The 19,530-nt window shown below is 37.6% G+C and overlaps 1 protein-coding gene across 2 annotated transcripts; it reads right to left on the bottom strand.

Annotated features, from left to right (window-relative positions):
- Positions 1 to 4,353: 4,353 nt before the first annotated feature.
- On the bottom strand, positions 4,354 to 18,765 carry LOC145109598 (uncharacterized). 2 transcript variants are annotated; one of them, XM_079046794.1, is made up of 7 exons: positions 18,465 to 18,765; positions 18,333 to 18,391; positions 18,160 to 18,243; positions 16,743 to 18,052; positions 16,530 to 16,624; positions 16,101 to 16,267; positions 4,354 to 4,510 (listed from the first exon to the last, which is right to left on the bottom strand). In XM_079046794.1, exons 4-7 carry the CDS (start codon positions 16,994 to 16,996, stop codon positions 4,370 to 4,372), a joined length of 657 nt encoding a protein of 218 aa, XP_078902920.1. In that variant the 5' UTR covers positions 16,997 to 18,052; positions 18,160 to 18,243; positions 18,333 to 18,391; positions 18,465 to 18,765; the 3' UTR covers positions 4,354 to 4,369. The 2 variants fall into 2 exon arrangements, with proteins under 2 accessions (XP_078902920.1, XP_078902921.1); XM_079046795.1 differs by lacking the exon at positions 18,333 to 18,391.
- Between the last annotated feature and the right edge of the window lie 765 nt (positions 18,766 to 19,530).

Below are 19,530 nucleotides of genomic sequence, written 5' to 3' on the forward strand. Positions count from 1 at the left end.
ATTATATAGAGCTTAGGGTCTCGTCAATACCTTGTCGTGCATATAAAGATCGCCAAAAACAGAATTGAAACGAAGAAATTATGATTGTTTGAAGATGGAGTGAAATTGAGTGAAAATTCGTCGTCACGAGGTGACAGGCATGTTTTCACTATGTGAGAGCCATCACAAGGTGACAAGCATGTTGTATCGATGTGTGAGGCATCACGAGGTGAAAAACAGGTTGTTACGAGGTGAGCGTTGTGCAGCCCAAGCCCATGGATTTTAGGGTTTCAACGTATTTTCTTAGCCTCCATCACACCTAAAACTCCTTGGGAGCAACCCTAGCCTCCCTCTTCAAGATTTGAGCTCCTCCCCTCTACTCTCTCTTCTTTTGAATGCTTTTAGTGATATTTTGATGAAGCTTGAAGATAAAGAAGATTCTTTTGGTTGCAAGGAATGTTGTTTCAAGTTTGGGTCCATCAGAGTCACTCCATTTCTGGACCATTGTGAGTATAAAGTTCATATCTTTCTCTTTAGTTCTTTAGATCTCTTCATTTGTGGTTTTTGGAATGTTTGGTTCATTTTATGGGTGATCTTGGAGTTGAGTGAACTCCAACATCTTTTGACCAATAAGGAATTCTTCTTGGACCTCATGGACTAGGAAAGTTATGATCTTTTGCCTTCCCTTTTTCCCATGCAAGTTATCTTGGTCCTTTAGGACATTTTGGTGTATTAAAGTTTAGATCTTGAAAGTTTGAGACATTATCATGGATAAAGTTGGAAACTTTATCCATCTAAACATCATGTTGATTCAGATCTGAAGGTTGGAAGCTTGGACTTAATGGATTTAGTTGAGAAAGATGCATTATTGGCTCCTTTTGAAACTTAAAGACTAGATCTTGGTTGTTTGGACCGTCCTAATGGATAAAGTTGGAAATTTTATCCATTATGAAGCTATTTAGGAAATACATCTAAGGTTATGGGCCTTAGTCTGAAGACATTATGCATTTAATGAAGATTTGGCTTTCAGAACAGAAGTCACGACGTGACTTAGGATGTGTTACGACGTGATGGTGGCCAGAATCGAGATTGCTTTGTCTTTGCACCCCCCGACGTGACCAAGGAATAGTCACGACGTGGCATTGACTTTGACTAAGTTGACCGTTGACATTTGACGAGTTCGACCTTGGGTCAAACTTGGAGGAAATTGGGTGTTAATTGAGGATTTATATGTTTTGGGTGTTAGTCGATTCGAGGGATTGATCAGTGCAAGGAGCTATAGTTCTGTTGTGCTTTTCCGGTTCTACAAGGTGAGTTTTCTCAATGTACTCGTGGGTTGAAGGCACCGATGCTGGCCCACTAGATTGTGTTGTGTATCCTTGTGTATAGGATGTTGCTATAGTGTAGTGATATGTTAGATTGGTAGATCTGTATGATTACATGTACTTGTTGGTTATTGATTATTGTTTGCATATGTCGATTGTGGTTGGGTTGAGGCGGTCCTGCTTTGTGATGTAGGACAAGATACTCGGGTGCGGTCCAGCTTTATGTTGCACGCTCAGGGGCAGCCCAGTCTTGTGCTATAGGCCTAGGGACGGTCCAGTATTGTGTTGTAGGCCTAGTATGTATGCATTGTATATGTATTGTTGTGTGGGCTATTTTGGGGGAACTCACTAAGCTCTTACAGTTGTTGAGTTCAATGTTTTCAGGTACATGAAATGATCGGGGCAAAGGAAATGCATGATCGTACACATCCTCCTGATGATTTACATTTTGAGAGACTATTTGTTACTCTAATTGTGTATATTGAGTTGAAAACAATACTTGATCGTCTTATGGTTTTTGTGAAAATGCTTTATAAAAAAGAAAAAATATATCCTGGTTTTTAGGATGTTACAGTATGTTTCATCATCCCAAAACATTGCATTTAAAACCTTATTCTCATCGCATCTATAATAAAAAGAATAATTTAGATAGTTGTTTTTTCGATCATTCATCTTGTTCACACTAAGTTGAGCATCTCTGAAGCCAATAATAGATCCCATACCCCTCTTGAAATTTTTGTAAACCGCCTTTCAAGATTGATTTGATTTTGTAAGCTTTTCTAGCACCCATTTTCTCTGTAGAATCCCGAACAATGAACTCCTTGTCATAATATGAAAGAGTCCTTGTAATTTTCAAGTGAAATGTATCTTCAAGCTCGTGGTTGTGCATTTCTTGAAACTTGTCAAACCTATACTCGCTTATTTTTGTGACATGTTTCACAATAATTTTTGCTTTACAATTTGTCACCCTGTAGAATGTATTACGTTCTGTTGAATTTATTTTTGGTTTACCCATCCTGTTGTAAACCACGTACTTGTGCTTAGTTATATCACCATCTTTCCTTAATGTGTTCATACACACATCAAAACCAGCCTTCTCTGCATATCTTTTATAAAAATTAACTCCCGCAAGAACATATTTTAACCTCATTGGCTTAGTAAGTTTAAACTCTTCAGGAATGTCTAGTTTAATATTATTGAAGAACCTTTGACATGTAAAAGTCTGATACACAATTTGTACTCATCCTATTGCTAGAATTTGCATCATTGGAAAAAGTAGAGAATTCACATGTATAATCCAATATGGAAAACGTTTTAATATATATAATTATAAGAAACAATTTAATATACACCAATGTATGCAATGTACAATCATATATGATTAATAATGATTTCCTTATATAATCATATGTGATTATAAGAAAGAATTGAACATAGATAAACTAAACATGTATGATTATAACTCTGTTTCATATAGTGTTAATCATATGTGATTATCCATTTTTTTGATAATCACTGAAGCTTTGTATCGATAGGATACACTCAAGTATGAATAACAAAGAACAAAAAAAACTAAGCAAAGATCAAACAGAAAAACAAAAGAACATGAATAATAACAAAGATACTTTCATTAAGAAGGAGGGTTCTCACAAAGAGCACAAGGTCACAAAGACGGTCACCAAGACTACATTAAGGTATCACCCTAATGTTGATTATATACGATTATAATAACGAATATCCCACTAAATAAGGGATGTATACCTATATAAGTGAAGGTATGATCCTAATCACTAAGATTACGAATTAGATATCTATTCTATATATATAAGTATAACTGCCTAATACACATATGATCACCAAGATCATTGGTTCACGCTGAAGCTGATAAGATCTGGTGCTGGTGTTGGCGTTGGCGCTGGTGCTGACGCTGGTGGTCAGCGTGTAGTGTTTGACTCATCGGATCATAAGGTGTGGCCTTACAATCTCCACTATCTGATGATTTCAAAAACTAATTTTCATAGAAATCATCAAGTTCATCATTAAGGAACTTTTCAGCTTCAGTCAAGATCTCGGGCTTCAACTACTTAACGCAATCAAGATGAAGATCAGGTAGATGCTTATTGATTTCAAAAGAGATCGGCACATGATATCCTCTTTCCATATCTTTATGTCTCATACCCTCCAGATGAAGATTGAACAAATGCTCAGTGGAAGCATCAGGAAGATCTTCAGTGAATTAAAAACACATTTGGTTTTGACTGTCAAGATAGAAAATACCATGTTCTGGTTCTTAAATAAACATGTTTTGAACTGGCTCAACACCCACTGATAGCTTGTTGATGTAAGGACTGTTATACGGAGTTGATGTAAGGAGTTCCATACGGAGGAAGAAACTTAGTATTTGGACGTTCTGGGCTTGCTAGTTCTTTTTAAGGTAGATGGTTGAGATGGACCAGCTGAAGGCACTAAGTTCAGCTTCTTGACTTTGTTAATTAGATGTTGAATTGCCAACTTTACCTCTTGAGCATGAACACCTTTGTGTTTAGAAATTATCTCCTGAATTTGTATCCACTCGATGTAGCCATATTTAACTAACTCATGAGCGAATATAACTTCAGTGTATTCATACTCGACCTTTTTCTGACCAGATGCAATTTGAGAAATTCATTCTTGGGTTTGGTACATCTGACTTTGATGATGGGATCAAGTTGATATATTCGACCTAGAACATTCCAAAATTTCTTCAGATTGATTCGATCATTCAGCTCAGAGACTTTGTTTCGTTTGACCACATCAATATTGAATCTTTGAATATTAGTCCCTTGAGCATCAGCTGATGCAAGGTTCTAAGAAAGTTTAATATATCGACATTCATCTCTTCTTGTTAGAACTGTAGCATTATCTTCCAACATAATTTCTCTTACCTTCTCAATGTTCATTTTCCAGTTTTCAGCTAAATCTTCCAAATCAATAGTTAACCACCAGTGGCTGAGGAACTTCCAGTGTAACAGCCCAAATTTTCAATAAAATTTTTCATTGTTAGATAACGAATTTATTTCCATAAATTATAAAATTCCAATCACAATTGTTTTCAAATTCATAACATCAGATATATTACTCATAAAATCAGAGTGTCCCCAAACAAAACGCCAGAGAGTGCATGTCGCGCCATCACGTCGGGGTCTTGCCCGTAGATCCTGAAGTACCTGAAACAACCAACAAATTGTAAGCTAACGCTTAGTGAGTTCCCCATAACATACCCCACACAATCCATATAATCACATAAAACATATCAGCCATATAAACTACATAAGCCATGCATACAAACATATAAGGATGCCCTGGAAACCCTCCAGGGTCTTACTCCGGGTGTCATGGGAACCCCTACATGGTCTTAGCCCAATGCCTCGGGAACCCCCCGAGGTCTTAACAAAGGATGCCATGGAAACCCTCCAAGGTCTTACACCCTACTGCCTCGGGAACCTCTCGAGGTCTTTACTTAGGATGCCATGGAAACCCTCCAAGGTCTTACACCCAAGTGCCTCGAGAACCTCCCGAGGTCTTTCATGCAAGTATCACAAATACAACTAGCATAGCACATACCACATAATCAACTAGCATACCACATAGAAAATAATGGGCCGACATTGGTGCCTTCGACCGATTGATATGGTGAGGAGACTCGCCTTAATCTACTGAACACGAAAGCTACTCGCCTAACAGTCTGAAACCACCCGTGCTGAACAAAATACCATTAACCCTAAATTAGGATTAAATACAATCTAATTAAAAAGCCCAATTACCTAAGCCTAAGTCCTTCCATAATGGTCCAAGAGTCTTTCCTTTTCTAATGGGCTTAAAGTCCATGTCCAAAGCTATTAATGGGCCACGTGGCTTAATAAGGCCCAAACAAAACAACTATGGCCCCAAAATACTGAAATCAGCCCAAAACTCAAAAAGGAGTCCAACCCAACGTTGAATAAGGCCCAATGGCTTACGGGCCCAAAACCCATATGAGTGCGTACGCCTTGCATACCACGCCATTACGCCCAGCGTACTAGTTCCTTAAGCAGTACGTGCTGCGTATATGCTGCTACGCGCGACGTACAGGTTAGACATGCAAAAATGACCATTAAGCTCTTAATGCTTGGGATATAAACGTCAAGCTTTAGATCTGAGTCCATTAAGACGTTCTAAGGCATAAAGTTGGAAAATTTATGCCTTTGCATGCTCCATATGTTCCCAACAACCCCTTATAATCCATTAAGACCTTTCCAACGGTCTTAACTCATGCATGAGGTCAAAACACTCATCAAGACTGCATTTTTATGGTATGGATGAACTAAGGGACCTCAGATCTACTCTTCCTAAGCTCTGGAGTTGCTCAAACTCCCAATAGATGATCCATGAACACAAATGGTGTTGGATATAGTGTCTAAGTCCATAACTTTATTTGGTATGTACTTGACCCGACCCGGCATGGTCCATTTGGGTTGCATGGCATTGCAATACTTGGATAGACTAAATGAGAGAAAGGACACTTGTGATTATTAATATATTATAAGTTCTAATATATTAATAATAATATTATTTAATTAGTATTGATCAAATATTAATCTAGTATTAATTTGGTGATCAAAGTGATACTAATTAAATACATAGGGTTGATTATGACAATCATCAATTCTTTTATGGTGGATTAATGATCCATGGTTTATGGGTTTGGTTATAACCATTTGGAACTCCATGGATATGGGAGTTACAAACCCATGGATCATGAGAAATGAAGAGTCATGACAATTAAGGGCATTCATGTGGAAACCCTAATTGTGACAAAACTATAAAAGGGACCCTTTGGCTAGCAAAATCGGACGAGAGAGTTCTTGTGAGGGCATAACCGATTTTGGGTGTAAGAAGTATTCTCTCAAGTTATTCCAAGTTTTGTGGTGTTGTGTGAAGCATTTGAGGCACAACATTTGGGGTGCTAGGCTCACAAAGTCTTGAAGGAATCCAAGCAACAACAAGGTATGTATTTATACTAGTCTTTATGTTTTATGTAATCCCCATGCCATGCTAGTTAGGAAATAACCTTGAAAAAGAAATTTGCATGTATATAGACAAAACATAGATTCAAGGTTATTAGGGTTGCATGTACACTTAGGAAGTGTTAGAATGCTTAAAACCCATCAGTGGTATCAGAGCCTAGGATTGTTTTTTGTATACTTGATGCAAAACTGCTTAAAAAATCGAAAATTATGCACTCTGACGACTGGACTCGCCGAGTTCATGGGGAGGACTCGCCGAGTCCATGAACAAATTCATCCTACTCGACGAGTAGAATCATGCACTCAACGAGTAGGAGCGTGCTGGGCAGTTTTTCGAGTTTTGTTGCTGGAAATGGATTAAAATCATTATCCCAATCTGTTTTGGACTTGTAAAATCTGTTTTTCAAAATGATAATGATTATGTTAACCCATTTTACATGACTTTTATCAATTTTCAAGTATTGTATATGTTTATATGATTTCTTAAAATTGCTTGACATGAATTTGTGTTCTTATGAGTTTTAGAAGATCATAGGAATTATGTGTAACCTCCATGTGTGTTTAATTCATGATCTTAATTGCAATGATGGTGTCCATAACTTGTCCTCAAGTTATGGATAACCAAAAGTCACTTCTTTAAATTGTGATTAAAGAACTAAAGAGGTTTCATAAAATGAAGAGTCTTCATTTTTATGAACCATTAAAACTCATAAGTTACAAATTGAAGAGACTTGGAATAGTTTCAAATCTTGCCCTCAAGTTTTGGAATTTGAAAAATCTTACACTTTAATACTTTAATTCCAAATTAAACCTTAGATTTTTAAAAGTTTAAAAATCAACACTTATACTATTATTATAATCTTATTTATATAGATATGTATAATAATAAGTCACACTTACCGCAAGTAGGCCTCATTCACGAAGCCGGTCTATAAGGGGGGTATAAGGTTGTTGCCTATAAAATGGCAACTTAATGGGTGTCCACTCTCACCCACCGCTTCCTTGACTGGTGGAGGGTCGTTAGCCGAACGGGTAGGACAAGACTTTAATTCTCATTAAAAGTATAATGAATTATAAAGTAACTATACATTATTAATTCCCAATCTTAGTTACTTTAGGAAAATGTGAAATAGGTGCTAACCCATAAAATTACATTTTGTACCTTACCAAGTCGTTAGTGGAGCGTGTGTGGTTAACCGGCACACTAACAAGGACTAGTAAGTGTGGCAAAGGGTAACTTGACTTTATTATAGATCGGTGGAGCGTGTGTGGTTAACCGGCACATCGATTAGGTAATATAGTTAAGGGTACCAAGTCAATTTGTATGGTTATTCACACCTTGTTTGTGATCCTCGGCATCCCAGTCACAAACTTGAGAGGGCACAATCGAGATTCAAACATGCCATTGAAAAGTTCAATGTATCTCAAAAGATCTAGGAGTTTCAAATCCAATAAAACCAAATAATAAAATATTTCGTTCTTATGGTGGAAATTGGTAAATTGTCATTTACCTACCTTCAAATATTTTATAGCTTGGATTACGGCATCCCTCTTCCAACTATAAATAGTTTGTTGGATCCTAGCCTTAATATTTCATTTGGGTGACTTATTAAGGACTCTTAATCTAATGAAACTTGTTTTTCTTTTCTTTCAGATGTCTTCCAACAATGCTTCTGGCTCAAACCCAACAGGCTCCTTTTCCCTTATGAACTTGTGTGGGAAAGTCACTTTTGATGGATCCAACTTCAATGAATGGATCAGAAACATCAGGATGATTACCCGCTATGAGGACAAGGAGTATGTCCTCGATAGGGAGCTTAAGGTTGTGAATGAAGCCACTGCTACTCCTGAAGAGTTTGCGGAGTTTGTTGCACATGAAAAGGATGCTACTAAAGTAGCATGCATCATGATGGCCACCATGACTCCTGAACTTCAAAAATCCTATGAAGATTTCTACCCCTATGAGATGCACCTGGATCTGATGGAAAGGTACCATCAGAGCGCGCGTCAGGAGAGGTATGAAATCATCTCCTCCATGATAACAACCAGAATGAAAGATGGTGAACCCATCACCGGTCACATGCAGAAGATGCAAAGGTTCGTTGACCGGTTATTGAAGCTTAATGTGGACTTTCCTAAAGAAATGGCGATTGATATCATTCTCCATTCCTTACCTCCAAGTTATGATCAGTTTCGTATGACTTATCATATGAACAAGGAGGAAGTCACATTGAGTAAACTTCAAGGACTTTTAAGGACAGCTGAAAATGGCCTTAAGAGTAAAGCGGTTGTTACTTCTACTTCTACTCCGTCAGCAGCCCCTGTTCTTGCGATTGGGCAGGGAAAGGGTAAGAAGAGGAAAACCCCTTCGAAGGGTACCAAGGGTAAGCCCCTTGATGGTTCCTCTTCTAGTGGGACAAAGAAAGGTCCCATTACTCCTTCCTCAAACCCAAAGGAAGCACAATGCTTCTATTGTCAAGAAAATGGGCACTGGAAGCGAAGCTGCCCCAAATACTTGCAAGATGTAAAGGATGGGAAAGTTAAACCCACCCATGCAGGTATTTATACAATATTGTCTAATAACTCATCTAATGCTAATTCTTGGGTGCTTGATACAGGTTGTGGTATTCACATTTGTACTGATTTGCAGGGCCAAAGAAGAAGTGAGCAAGTGGAGCACGGGAAGATAAACTTAGTCATGGGCAACAGGAAAGCTTCACCTGTCACCAAGATAGGAGTTTATTCTTTATTGCTAAATAATGGGTTAATGTTAGATTTGAATAAATGTTGTTACTCGCCTGAAATGGCGAGAAATATTATTTCCTTTCATGGCTAGTACAAACAAGGGTTTACATTTTTATTTGATAATAATAATGATGCTATTAATGTTTATTACAATGATGTATTTTACTTTAAAGCATTATCTTGTAATGGTGTGTATGAAGCTGTGAATGTTGTAGACAATCTAGGGAATAATGTGTTGTATATTGATTCTTCGAATAGCTTGGATAAAGCATCCTTGTGGCATTGTCGTCTTGGACATGTCAACAAGAAGCGCATAGGCCAACTCCAAAAGGCTGGAGTCTTGGAATCATTTGACCTAAAGTCGGATGATAGTTGCGAGTCTTGTTTACTTGGAAAAATGACAAAATCACCCTTCACAGGAACTTGTGATAGGGGTGAAGGTTTGTTGGACCTGGTACACACAGATGTGTGTGGGCCCTTCAGAGTTGCTACAAGGGATGCTAATCGCTATTATGTGACTTTTACTGATGATTACAGCAGATATGGATATATCTACTTAATCAAGCATAAGTCAGAAACCTTTGAAAAGTTCAAAGAGTTTAAGCAGGAAGTAGAGAATCAATTGGGCAGGAACATCAAGATGCTCCGATCCGATCGGGGAGGAGAGTATCTTAGCATTGAGTTCCTTGACTATCTTAAGGAATGTAGGATTGTCTCACAGTTGACACCTCCCAGAACACCACAGTTGAATGGTGTAGCTGAGAGGCGCAATCGAACCTTGTTGGATATGGTTCGTTCCATGATGAGTCGAGCTTCGATACCAATCTCTTTCTGGGGGTATGCCTTAGAGACTGCCGCCCATATCCTTAATCTAGTCCCTACTAAAAAGGTTGCCAAAACACCTCACGAGATGTGGACTGGGAAAGTTCCCAATTTAGACCACATCAAGATTTGGGGTTGTGAAGCTTTCGTGAGGCGTGAGACTCATGATAAGCTTGAACCTCGAAGTGAGAGGTGTATTTTCATCGGCTACCCACAGAGATCCTTTGGTTACCTCTTTTACAGACCCAGTGATAACGTGGTCTTTGTAGCAAGAAGAGGAGTCTTTCGTGAGAGAGAATTTATAAGCCAAGGGGACAGTGGGAGGCAAATTGACCTTGAAGAGCTTCAAGAGTCAAGCGGTGAAGGAACCTCAAATACTATCGACCAACCTGAGGAGGAAACTCCTGTTGATCCGATAGATGAGTCTGTACCTCCGAGACGTTCCACTAGGGTGAGGAACACACCTGATTTTTATTATGGTTATCACATCACCACTGAAGGTGATACATTTATTAGTGATAGTACACTAATAGATTTGGATGAACCTAATCATTACAGGGAAGCCATGGCAGGCCCTGAGTTTGCTAAATGGAAGGAGGCTATGGATAGCGAGATTCAGTCCATGTATGACAATCAAGTGTGGAACTTGGTTGACAATGTACCAGGTCGTAAGACAGTTGGGTGCAAATGGATCTTCAAGAAGAAGACCGACATGGATGGGAAGGTACATACTTATAAAGCGCGACTGGTTGCGAAGGGCTTTACTCAAACTCCGGGAGTTGACTATGATGAGACCTTCTCACCAGTAGCGAAGATTAAGTCTATTAGGGTTTTGCTAGCTATAGCTGCATTTCATGATTATGAAATATGGCAAATGGATGTCAAAACCGCTTTCCTTAATGGAAAGTTGGCTGAGGATGTTTACATGGCTCAGCCAGAGGGTTTTGTCGATCCAAAATACCCTAATAGAGTGTGTAAGCTTGAGAAATCCATTTATGGATTGAAACAAGCATCTCGCAGATGGAATCTTTGCTTTGATAAGAAAGTCAAAGAGTTTGGCTTTTCTAGGAGTGAGGATCAGTCTTGTGTGTATGTCAGGGCTAGTGGGAGTATAGTCAGTTTTTTGGTGTTGTATGTGGATGACATACTTCTCATAGGAAATGACATCCCAACTTTGCAGGAGGTTAAGTCCTGGCTTGGAAAGTGTTTCGCTATGAAGGACCTTGGGGAAGCTGCCTATATCATAGGGATAAGGATATTGAGAGATAGGAGTAAGAGACTAATTGGACTTAGTCAGAGTACTTATGTGGATAAGGTACTGAAGAGGTTCAGTATGCAAGATTCCAAGAAAGGAGAATTACCAATCCAGAGTAATGCCAAGCTAAGTAAGACTCAGAGTCCGAGTACAGAGGCTGAGATAGCTGAGATGAGTCATATACCATATGCTTCCGCGGTGGGCTCAATCATGTATGCTATGACCTGTACTCGCCCTGATGTGGCCTTTGCTTTGAGCATGGTCAGTAGATATCAAGGGAACCCTGGCAAGGCTCACTGGACTGCGGTAAAGAACATTCTCAAGTATCTACTGAGGACTAAGGACTGGGTCCTTACCCTCGGAGGCAGTGATGACTTGAGAGTGGAAGGATATAGCGATGCTAGCTTTCAGACTGATAGGGATAATTTCCGCTCTCAGTCAGGCTGGGTCTTTATCCTTAATGGAGGGGCAATTACTTGGAAAAGTTCCAAGCAGGAGACAGTAGCTGATTCTACTTGTGAATCAGAGTACATAGCAGCGAGTGAAGCAGCAAAGGAGGCGATATGGCTAAAGAACTTCATCGGAGACCTTGGAGTTGTACCAGCTATAAAGGAACCAATGGAAATTTTCTGTGACAGCGAAAGTGCGGTTGCTTTGGCTAAGGAACCAAGAGATCACGGGAGATCTAGACACATTGATAGAAAATACCATTTCATCAGACATCGAATAGAAGAAGGACTCCTCATGGCTAAGAGGGTATCATTAGATGAGAACCCAGCAGATCCCCTCACGAAGGGACTGAGTAGGGTTAAGCATTTACAGCATGCGAGGCGCATCGGGCTGAAGGATGATATTAGTTTCAATAATTAGATTTTTGAAACTTGTAAAATGTAATTGACATTTTGATGATTAAATAAAAGTTGTTATTTATTTATGAGTAAAGTGTTACTATCTTATGTTAATCGTTTACTATGGTTTCAATGTTGCATGTTTTGACTTCCAGAATAATTATGTTTTATTCGAACTCTCCACAGTCGGTCATATGTCGGAAGTAGATATGAATCAAGACTGTCATGAATCTGGTTTGTATGATATGTCTAAAGGGTATTAGACATAGCAATAGTTGCTACAACATTCATGAGTGCTCATAAGTCCTGGGTATTGGATTCAACCCACGCTCACTTGCATCACTTCATGGAATTTATCTCGAGTGATCGTGAGACGGTAATATCATATAAATCTTTAAACCTAGAGATATGAGTTGTTGACTATGAGTTGGTTATTCATTGATTGTACGAAAACGCATTGGTAACTCGATGTTATAAAACGTGCTTTTGTGCATAATTTAACCAATAGTCAGTACAAGCATATGTGTCGAAGTTTATCTGTTCCTTCTAGAAATAGAAGCGATATCTGGGCCCCTCGATGATTTGGTTTTGACTTATGTACCGGCCCCGGTCAGAACCTAATTGATGTGTTCAATTTAGTTCTATGTCGAAACAAATCAGAGATCGAGAAACAAATGCTGGACAATAAGTAAGACCATGTTCCATGTGTTTGTCTGGCTGATATTTTGAGAGCAGAGGATTATATGATCACTTATCTTAAATGGCGTATCATTATTATCTCAGTTTCGATAGACTTTGAAAGAGCTACGATTGCTAGTCGGATCCTGAAGTCATATCTGCAAATATAGTTATTAGACTTATCCAAGTGGGAGACTGTTGGATATAATGTCTAAGTCCATAACTTTATTTGGTATGTACTTGACCCGACCCGGCATGGTCCATTTGGGTTGCATGGCATTGCAATACTTGGATAGACTAAATGAGAGAAAGGACACTTGTGATTATTAATATATTATAAGTTCTAATATATTAATAATAATATTATTTAATTAGTATTGATCAAATATTAATCTAGTATTAATTTGGTGATCAAAGTGATACTAATTAAATACATAGGGTTGATTATGACAATCATCAATTCTTTTATGGTGGATTAATGATCCATGGTTTATGGGTTTGGTTATAACCATTTGGAACTCCATGGATATGGGAGTTACAAACCCATGGATCATGAGAAATGAAGAGTCATGACAATTAAGGGCATTCATGTGGAAACCCTAATTGTGACAACACTATAAAAGGGACCCTTTGGCTAGCAAAATCGGACGAGAGAGTTCTTGTGAGGGCATAACCGATTTTGGGTGTAAGAAGTATTCTCTCAAGTTATTCCAAGTTTTGTGGTGTTGTGTGAAGCATTTGAGGCACAACATTTGGGGTGCTAGGCTCACAAAGTCTTGAAGGAATCCAAGCAACAACAAGGTATGTATTTCTACTAGTCTTTATGTTTTATGTAATCCCCATGCCATGCTAGTTAGGAAATAACCTTGAAAAAGAAATTTGCATGTATATAGACAAAACATAGATTCAAGGTTATTAGGGTTGCATGTACACTTAGGAAGTGTTAGAATGCTTAAAACCCATCAAATGGGACAATATAGCAAACCATAGCTCAATCTAATGATAAGATGGCAAAATTAAGACTTTATACCTCCAGAAGCTCTTCAAGGTGAACTAGATGCAGGATCTTGAAGCCCAATGCCACCCCAAGCTTGCTTACTAACTTCTTCTTCTTGAATAAGCTCCAAAAATGGCCACCAACACACTTCTATGCTCCAAAATCACACTCTCAAAGGGAAACTGAGGTAAAGGGATGAAATGAGACTCTAGAGGTTGATTAGGGTTTAGTCCAAGAGGCTTAAGGATGTTTAAATAGTTGTCAAGTCCGAGAATTAGGGTTTTGCCCTTCTGTCACATACGCCCCGGCGTACCTCTTGGTACGCCCAGCGTACGGGGTCATCCTCCGCAATCATTTATCCTTGGTATGCTAAGCGTATTCCTGGAGTACGCCCCACATACTAAGGGACCAGTATGCCATATTTTTCCATTTCAAGGGTCCAAAGAGTAATACCTGATTTGGAGTGTTACAACTCTCCCCCACTTGGATAAGACTTCGTCCTCGAAGTCCGCAGACGCAAACAGATCTGGGTAATGCTCCCGCATCTCATCCTCCGGCTCCCATATCCATTCGGAGCCCTTTCGGTGCTGCCATTTCACCTTCACTAGTTTCACCTCCTTGTTACGAAGAACCTTAGTCTTCCTATCCAAAACTGCAATGGGTTTCTCAATATAATTCAGGCTCTCATCTACATGAATGTCGTCCAGAGAGATAACTACAGCTTCATCGGTGACACATTTCCGAAGCTGGGACACATGGAAGGTGTTATGAATCTGACTCAGCTCATCCGGGAGGTCCAGTCGATAAGCAACCCTACCGAATCGGGCAGAAATCCTGAACGGACCAATAAATCGAGGTCCCAACTTGCCCTTCTTCCAAGTGAATGACTTACCACAGTCAAAGCCAATAGGGAAAGTCAAGTCAAGAGAAAGTCACTTTCCGATTAGTGCATCTCACATTTCCAGTTCATTCTGAGTTAGAAAATGTAAGTTCCTTCCCGGATAAAGTCCTCTTAAATGGATTACTAGTTCCTTCCTTCCCAATCAATGTTAACTAAGATTATGTTTTACAAACATAATCACATTGAATAGGAATATTATAAAAATTAAATGATTTTGTTTGTCTTAGGGCAAATGTTTGCTTGATTAAATTCATTTTGTTTGATGAATCATTTAAACTAGGGAAGATTCACAGGTACAGATGTATCAGAGATCACTCTAAAGAATAAAGTCTGCCAAATCATCTTTTGAGTTCCATATATATACAACGATAAATAATTGGTCTGTAATTCTTATGCGTACATTTAACCAATTCATCAAAAAATGAGACAGGGTCAGAGTAATCTATGCATGTATTTAATCAATTGATGATTGAGTTTGAAGGCAAAAGAAAAAATCTGTTATTCATTATCCATCATCATTTCAAAAAAAAAATGGTATTTCCAAATTTCCCGCCACTACACCTAGTATATCTATAGAACTAAAATTTGGAGTGAGTGTATCATCTCCAAATTTACCATTGGTTCCACAACTACCCTTGGCCCTAATGACAAACAATATCAGATGTTATAATTTTGTTGTATTGGCGGTTGACCTAACAAAATCTTAATTTATTTATTTTTGTTATGCAATTGTTATATATATTCTAAGAATTACTAAATTTAAATAATATTGAATTTATTAATATGTAAATATCACCCATAATTAGATAGGAATGATGATGTATGGATCGTAATTCACAAAGGTATTGGCATAAAATTAATTATTTGTGTCTGTATGTGTATAGATACATAGAAAATCTTGGTTTTAATATCCTAAGCTTTTACTAACAATTACTTGTTCGTCGTCAATATTGTCTCCTGAAGTGACCGATCAGCAAAAAAAAAACCAAAAAGAAAAACTGATGCTTTTACAGAAAAAATATTAAAAGGAAAAAAAACAGAATAGGTGAATTTAACAAAAGCACATTGCTATTATACTAAGCCAAAAACCCCCGAAAAGAGCTGATGCTTTTAAACCAACCCTGGAAGTTTAATTATTGACTTTTATTTGTTAACTAAGAAAAGATTTTGTCAAAATTTATTTTCTTAAAATGAAATTGAAATAACCTAATTACATATCACAAACTGTGTAATAGTAATCATCTGCAATTGCTAAATTTGATTTAACGGTAGGTAACATATAGAAGTCTGGAAAGTAAGAAAAAGGAATGGTTCAAAACTCTTCCAACTAATGGCTGCAAGGTAATTATATCAAAAACTGTTAAATCAAACTTTTGAATTTTCTGTTAAGCTCTCATTGATACTCTATTTTTCTTACTATTTTAGAAACATAGGTAAAGTTCTTAATTGACCCACCATTTTGAGAACGAAAGCTCTGTGCAAAAAAGCGAAGAAAATAAACATACTGGAAGATTTGATTCTTGTCGAGTCTTTTCGCCTTTTTTTGAGAATCTTTTCTTTAGAATGGAATCAGGAGTTTCATCTCCTAAAACCTCCCGAGCATTTGCATATACTGAAGTTGTATGTTCACATAATTGTTTCATTACCCTAGGAGCATCATAGCTTCTTTCACCTGGCCTCATAAAGTAACCCATATAGTACAAACAATAAACAAAAGATAAACAGAGGGTATTTTGGTCTTTTTTGGTAAATAAAAAGGAATAAATGGAATTGAATTCCTTCCTTCCTTCCACCTTTCGTAGGAATGGCAAGTGAAATCTATCAAACATGGATTTTTAAACGATTGTGACAGAATTGAATTATGTTTATTAGGCCACGGAATGGAATCTCGGATTCCAATTCCAGCGAAATTGTTATTACCTCGATTGTTATACCTGTATCAACTCTTGGACCAGGCACAAAAGAAAACCAATGTGACATCCATGCAGAAGGTGATTCCAAACTTTTCCTGAATGGAGTTTTCGCAAATCTATACACGAAAATACATATACATCATCAATATATGAATCAAATAACAATGCACTTTCAGTTACAATCTGATTAAAATCAAATAGATTTAAAAAAAAGATGCAAGGAATGATACATACATTCCGGAGTTTTCAAACACAGCATCATCAACAGTAATTTGAAGAGGTGTTGATGATGAAGGAAAAAATTGTAATTGTACAGAGGATGCACCAAACCGACTTCCACCTCCACCCTTGTTGTTTCTCTTCGAGCTCATTCTTCCAGGTGTTGTTGTAGCAGCACGTGGGCCCAAATGGAAAACAAATGAAACAACAAAACCATATACATGTATTGCAACAAATGAATAGTATCGTGGTTCACTAAACCATAACATCAATGACTATGTTCTTTGATTTCATATTTCTTATAAACTTGTCAAACATAATAATATCCACCTACTTTTAAAGTTGATTTAGTTCTAGTTACATGATGTTTGCATATTATTTTAAGTTTGTTAAAAGTAGTAGACAATCCTATTGCTAACGAACTTAGCAGCAACACATCTTAGTAAAAAATAAAATCAGAAGTTACCCTTGATTTGAACGTGAAACTATAATGGTTGAAGGAATAGGAGAATCAGAATTTTAAAAAATATTAGTAAAAAAATTAAATCATTGGTTCTTATAAGCAAAGACATATGTGAATTGTGATGCAGAGTCTTCTATTTGTCAAACAGGTTGACACTCCTAATCGTTTTGGAGGAATTACATATATTGGATTTGAGAAGCTTACTTTTGTTCCTATACAGATGTGTGTGTGTGTGTGTGTGTTAATGTGTGTTGATGTCTATTTTTCCCTTTGTACAAATCTTGAATTTTGATTTTAAGCAAAATAAACTTATCGTTAAGTTGTTAATAATTAATTACAGTTTACATCATGCAGACTAAATTGGTTGACTTAACCCTACACGCATCCAGTTGTAAAGTCATGACTTTCTCTACTTGTGTATACATTCATATTGAAGGGATGTCATCTGTATATATAGAAATAATATGTTTCTGTGAAGTAGAATCTTAATGAATATTACAATTGTAATTTGTAACATGGCTGCAAACAAAGTATCACACTCTCCATTCATATTTCTACTTTTGTTTAAACAAAAGCAATTATGAAGCCAACTAAATGATTCACCTGAATACACTAAGGTAGGGTTTTTTTTTCAGACAGAGTAACTGCTTAACCTTTTAAGCTTATTAACCGCCTAAAAATTGGAAGCTATATGTAGACTCTTCAAGTATTAATTTTTTACTTAAAAAAAGTATTTACCTTGGTTGTTTACCACATTCAAAAGCCATATTATCCTAATATTCTCCAATGGAAAATATAGGACTTGAAGCTTCAGTGTTGTCTTTGTAATCCAACAATCAGATTCTCTGCCTCTATATATAATCTTCAAGTAAACAATCAAATTCAACAAATATTAAGGTTAAGGAAAACAGAAAAGTCCTTAAAATTATACAAAAGATCCAACATTTAAACATTAAAGTAATTGCTAACCTTACTGTCAAATTAATTAAGCAGTTGATTCCTTTCAAATGGTTGATTTGCTATCAATTCCACCTCCTTATTCCCTTATTACCCCTACACAAACGAACACACAAACGAACAGTAAGAATGTCACACGCTTCCTATAGAAACAAAATAGGTTAATCATACACATGAAAGATTACCGGTGTTAAGTGTTCATGTGTTTTGTGTAGCCTGTATGATGGAGGGTTCGACTCTTGCCCTTTTTCCAAAGTTTATCATATTAAAAATTGTCAAAAACCATAAAGTAAGTTGAAAATTTAACTTTGAAGCACCTTGTTCATGGAAGCTGGCTTAATCTGCTCGACATACAGTATTGATGGATTGAGAACAGGTACAAACATCGGCTCATGGTTTACGTATTGTTGTTCTTCAACTCCATTATTGATATTGTTAAAAGATGGCGAAATAGACGGTGACGATGGCGACATGTGGTGGTTTTCCTCGGTCGAAGCAAATTACAGAGACGAACCTGTAACAGCAAGGAACGACGGAGGCAGAAACGGAAATAGACCAAAACAATATTTGATGATGCAGATAAAAAGAAGAATGAGGAGAAGTAGAATAGGCGTAGGAATATTTGGCACAAAAAAGAAACCTAAGGTTTTCTATGCCCCATCAAATTCTAAGCCAATTTAAAACTTTTTAAAACATTTAAAACCATTAAGTTATTACAGTTTGTTTTTAAAATAGTTTAAGCATCAGAGTATTCCCAGAATCAAATCATAAAATCAGGAAATATGAAGAGTTGTACGATCACGCCTTCGCCTTCCCGCGATCATCAGAAGTACCTGAAACAATAATCGATAAATGTAAGCTCGAAGGCTTAGTGAGTTACCCCCAAAATACCAACGTCATACAGATATAACCATATCATATAAACATATAACCAAACAGCATGCATATAGAGTCTACAGTAAGACTGAATTGCCCCTACCAGACATGCAGTCTCACTAGCCCACTCTCAGAACCTTCAGCATGTCTGGTCCGCCCACCCGAGCCTTCAGCCTGTCTGGACCGTTCTCTGGGCCTTTGGCCTGACTAATATGCCCGCCTATAGGGCCTGCAATCTATCTGGTCTGCCCTGGGTCTGTTGGCCTTCAACACAAAGCAGAACCGCCTCAACCCAACCAAACACAATATGTCGACATAGAAACAATCATGATCAAGTAGGCACATAATACAGGCAACAAAAATCATACAACTCACTACTGCCTACTAATCCTCAAACCACATACAGTCCCGCTACCAGCTAACCCCCATAGAATGCATAACCTTCAGTCCACCTGGTCCACTCTCTGAGTCTACAGTATGACTGGGCTGCCCGCACCGGGCCTATAG

Source organism: Lactuca virosa, chromosome 4 (assembly GCF_052849685.1).
Source record: "Lactuca virosa cultivar CGN04683 chromosome 4, Lactuca_virosa_CGN04683_v6, whole genome shotgun sequence".
Taxonomy (NCBI): Eukaryota; Viridiplantae; Streptophyta; class Magnoliopsida; order Asterales; family Asteraceae; genus Lactuca; species Lactuca virosa.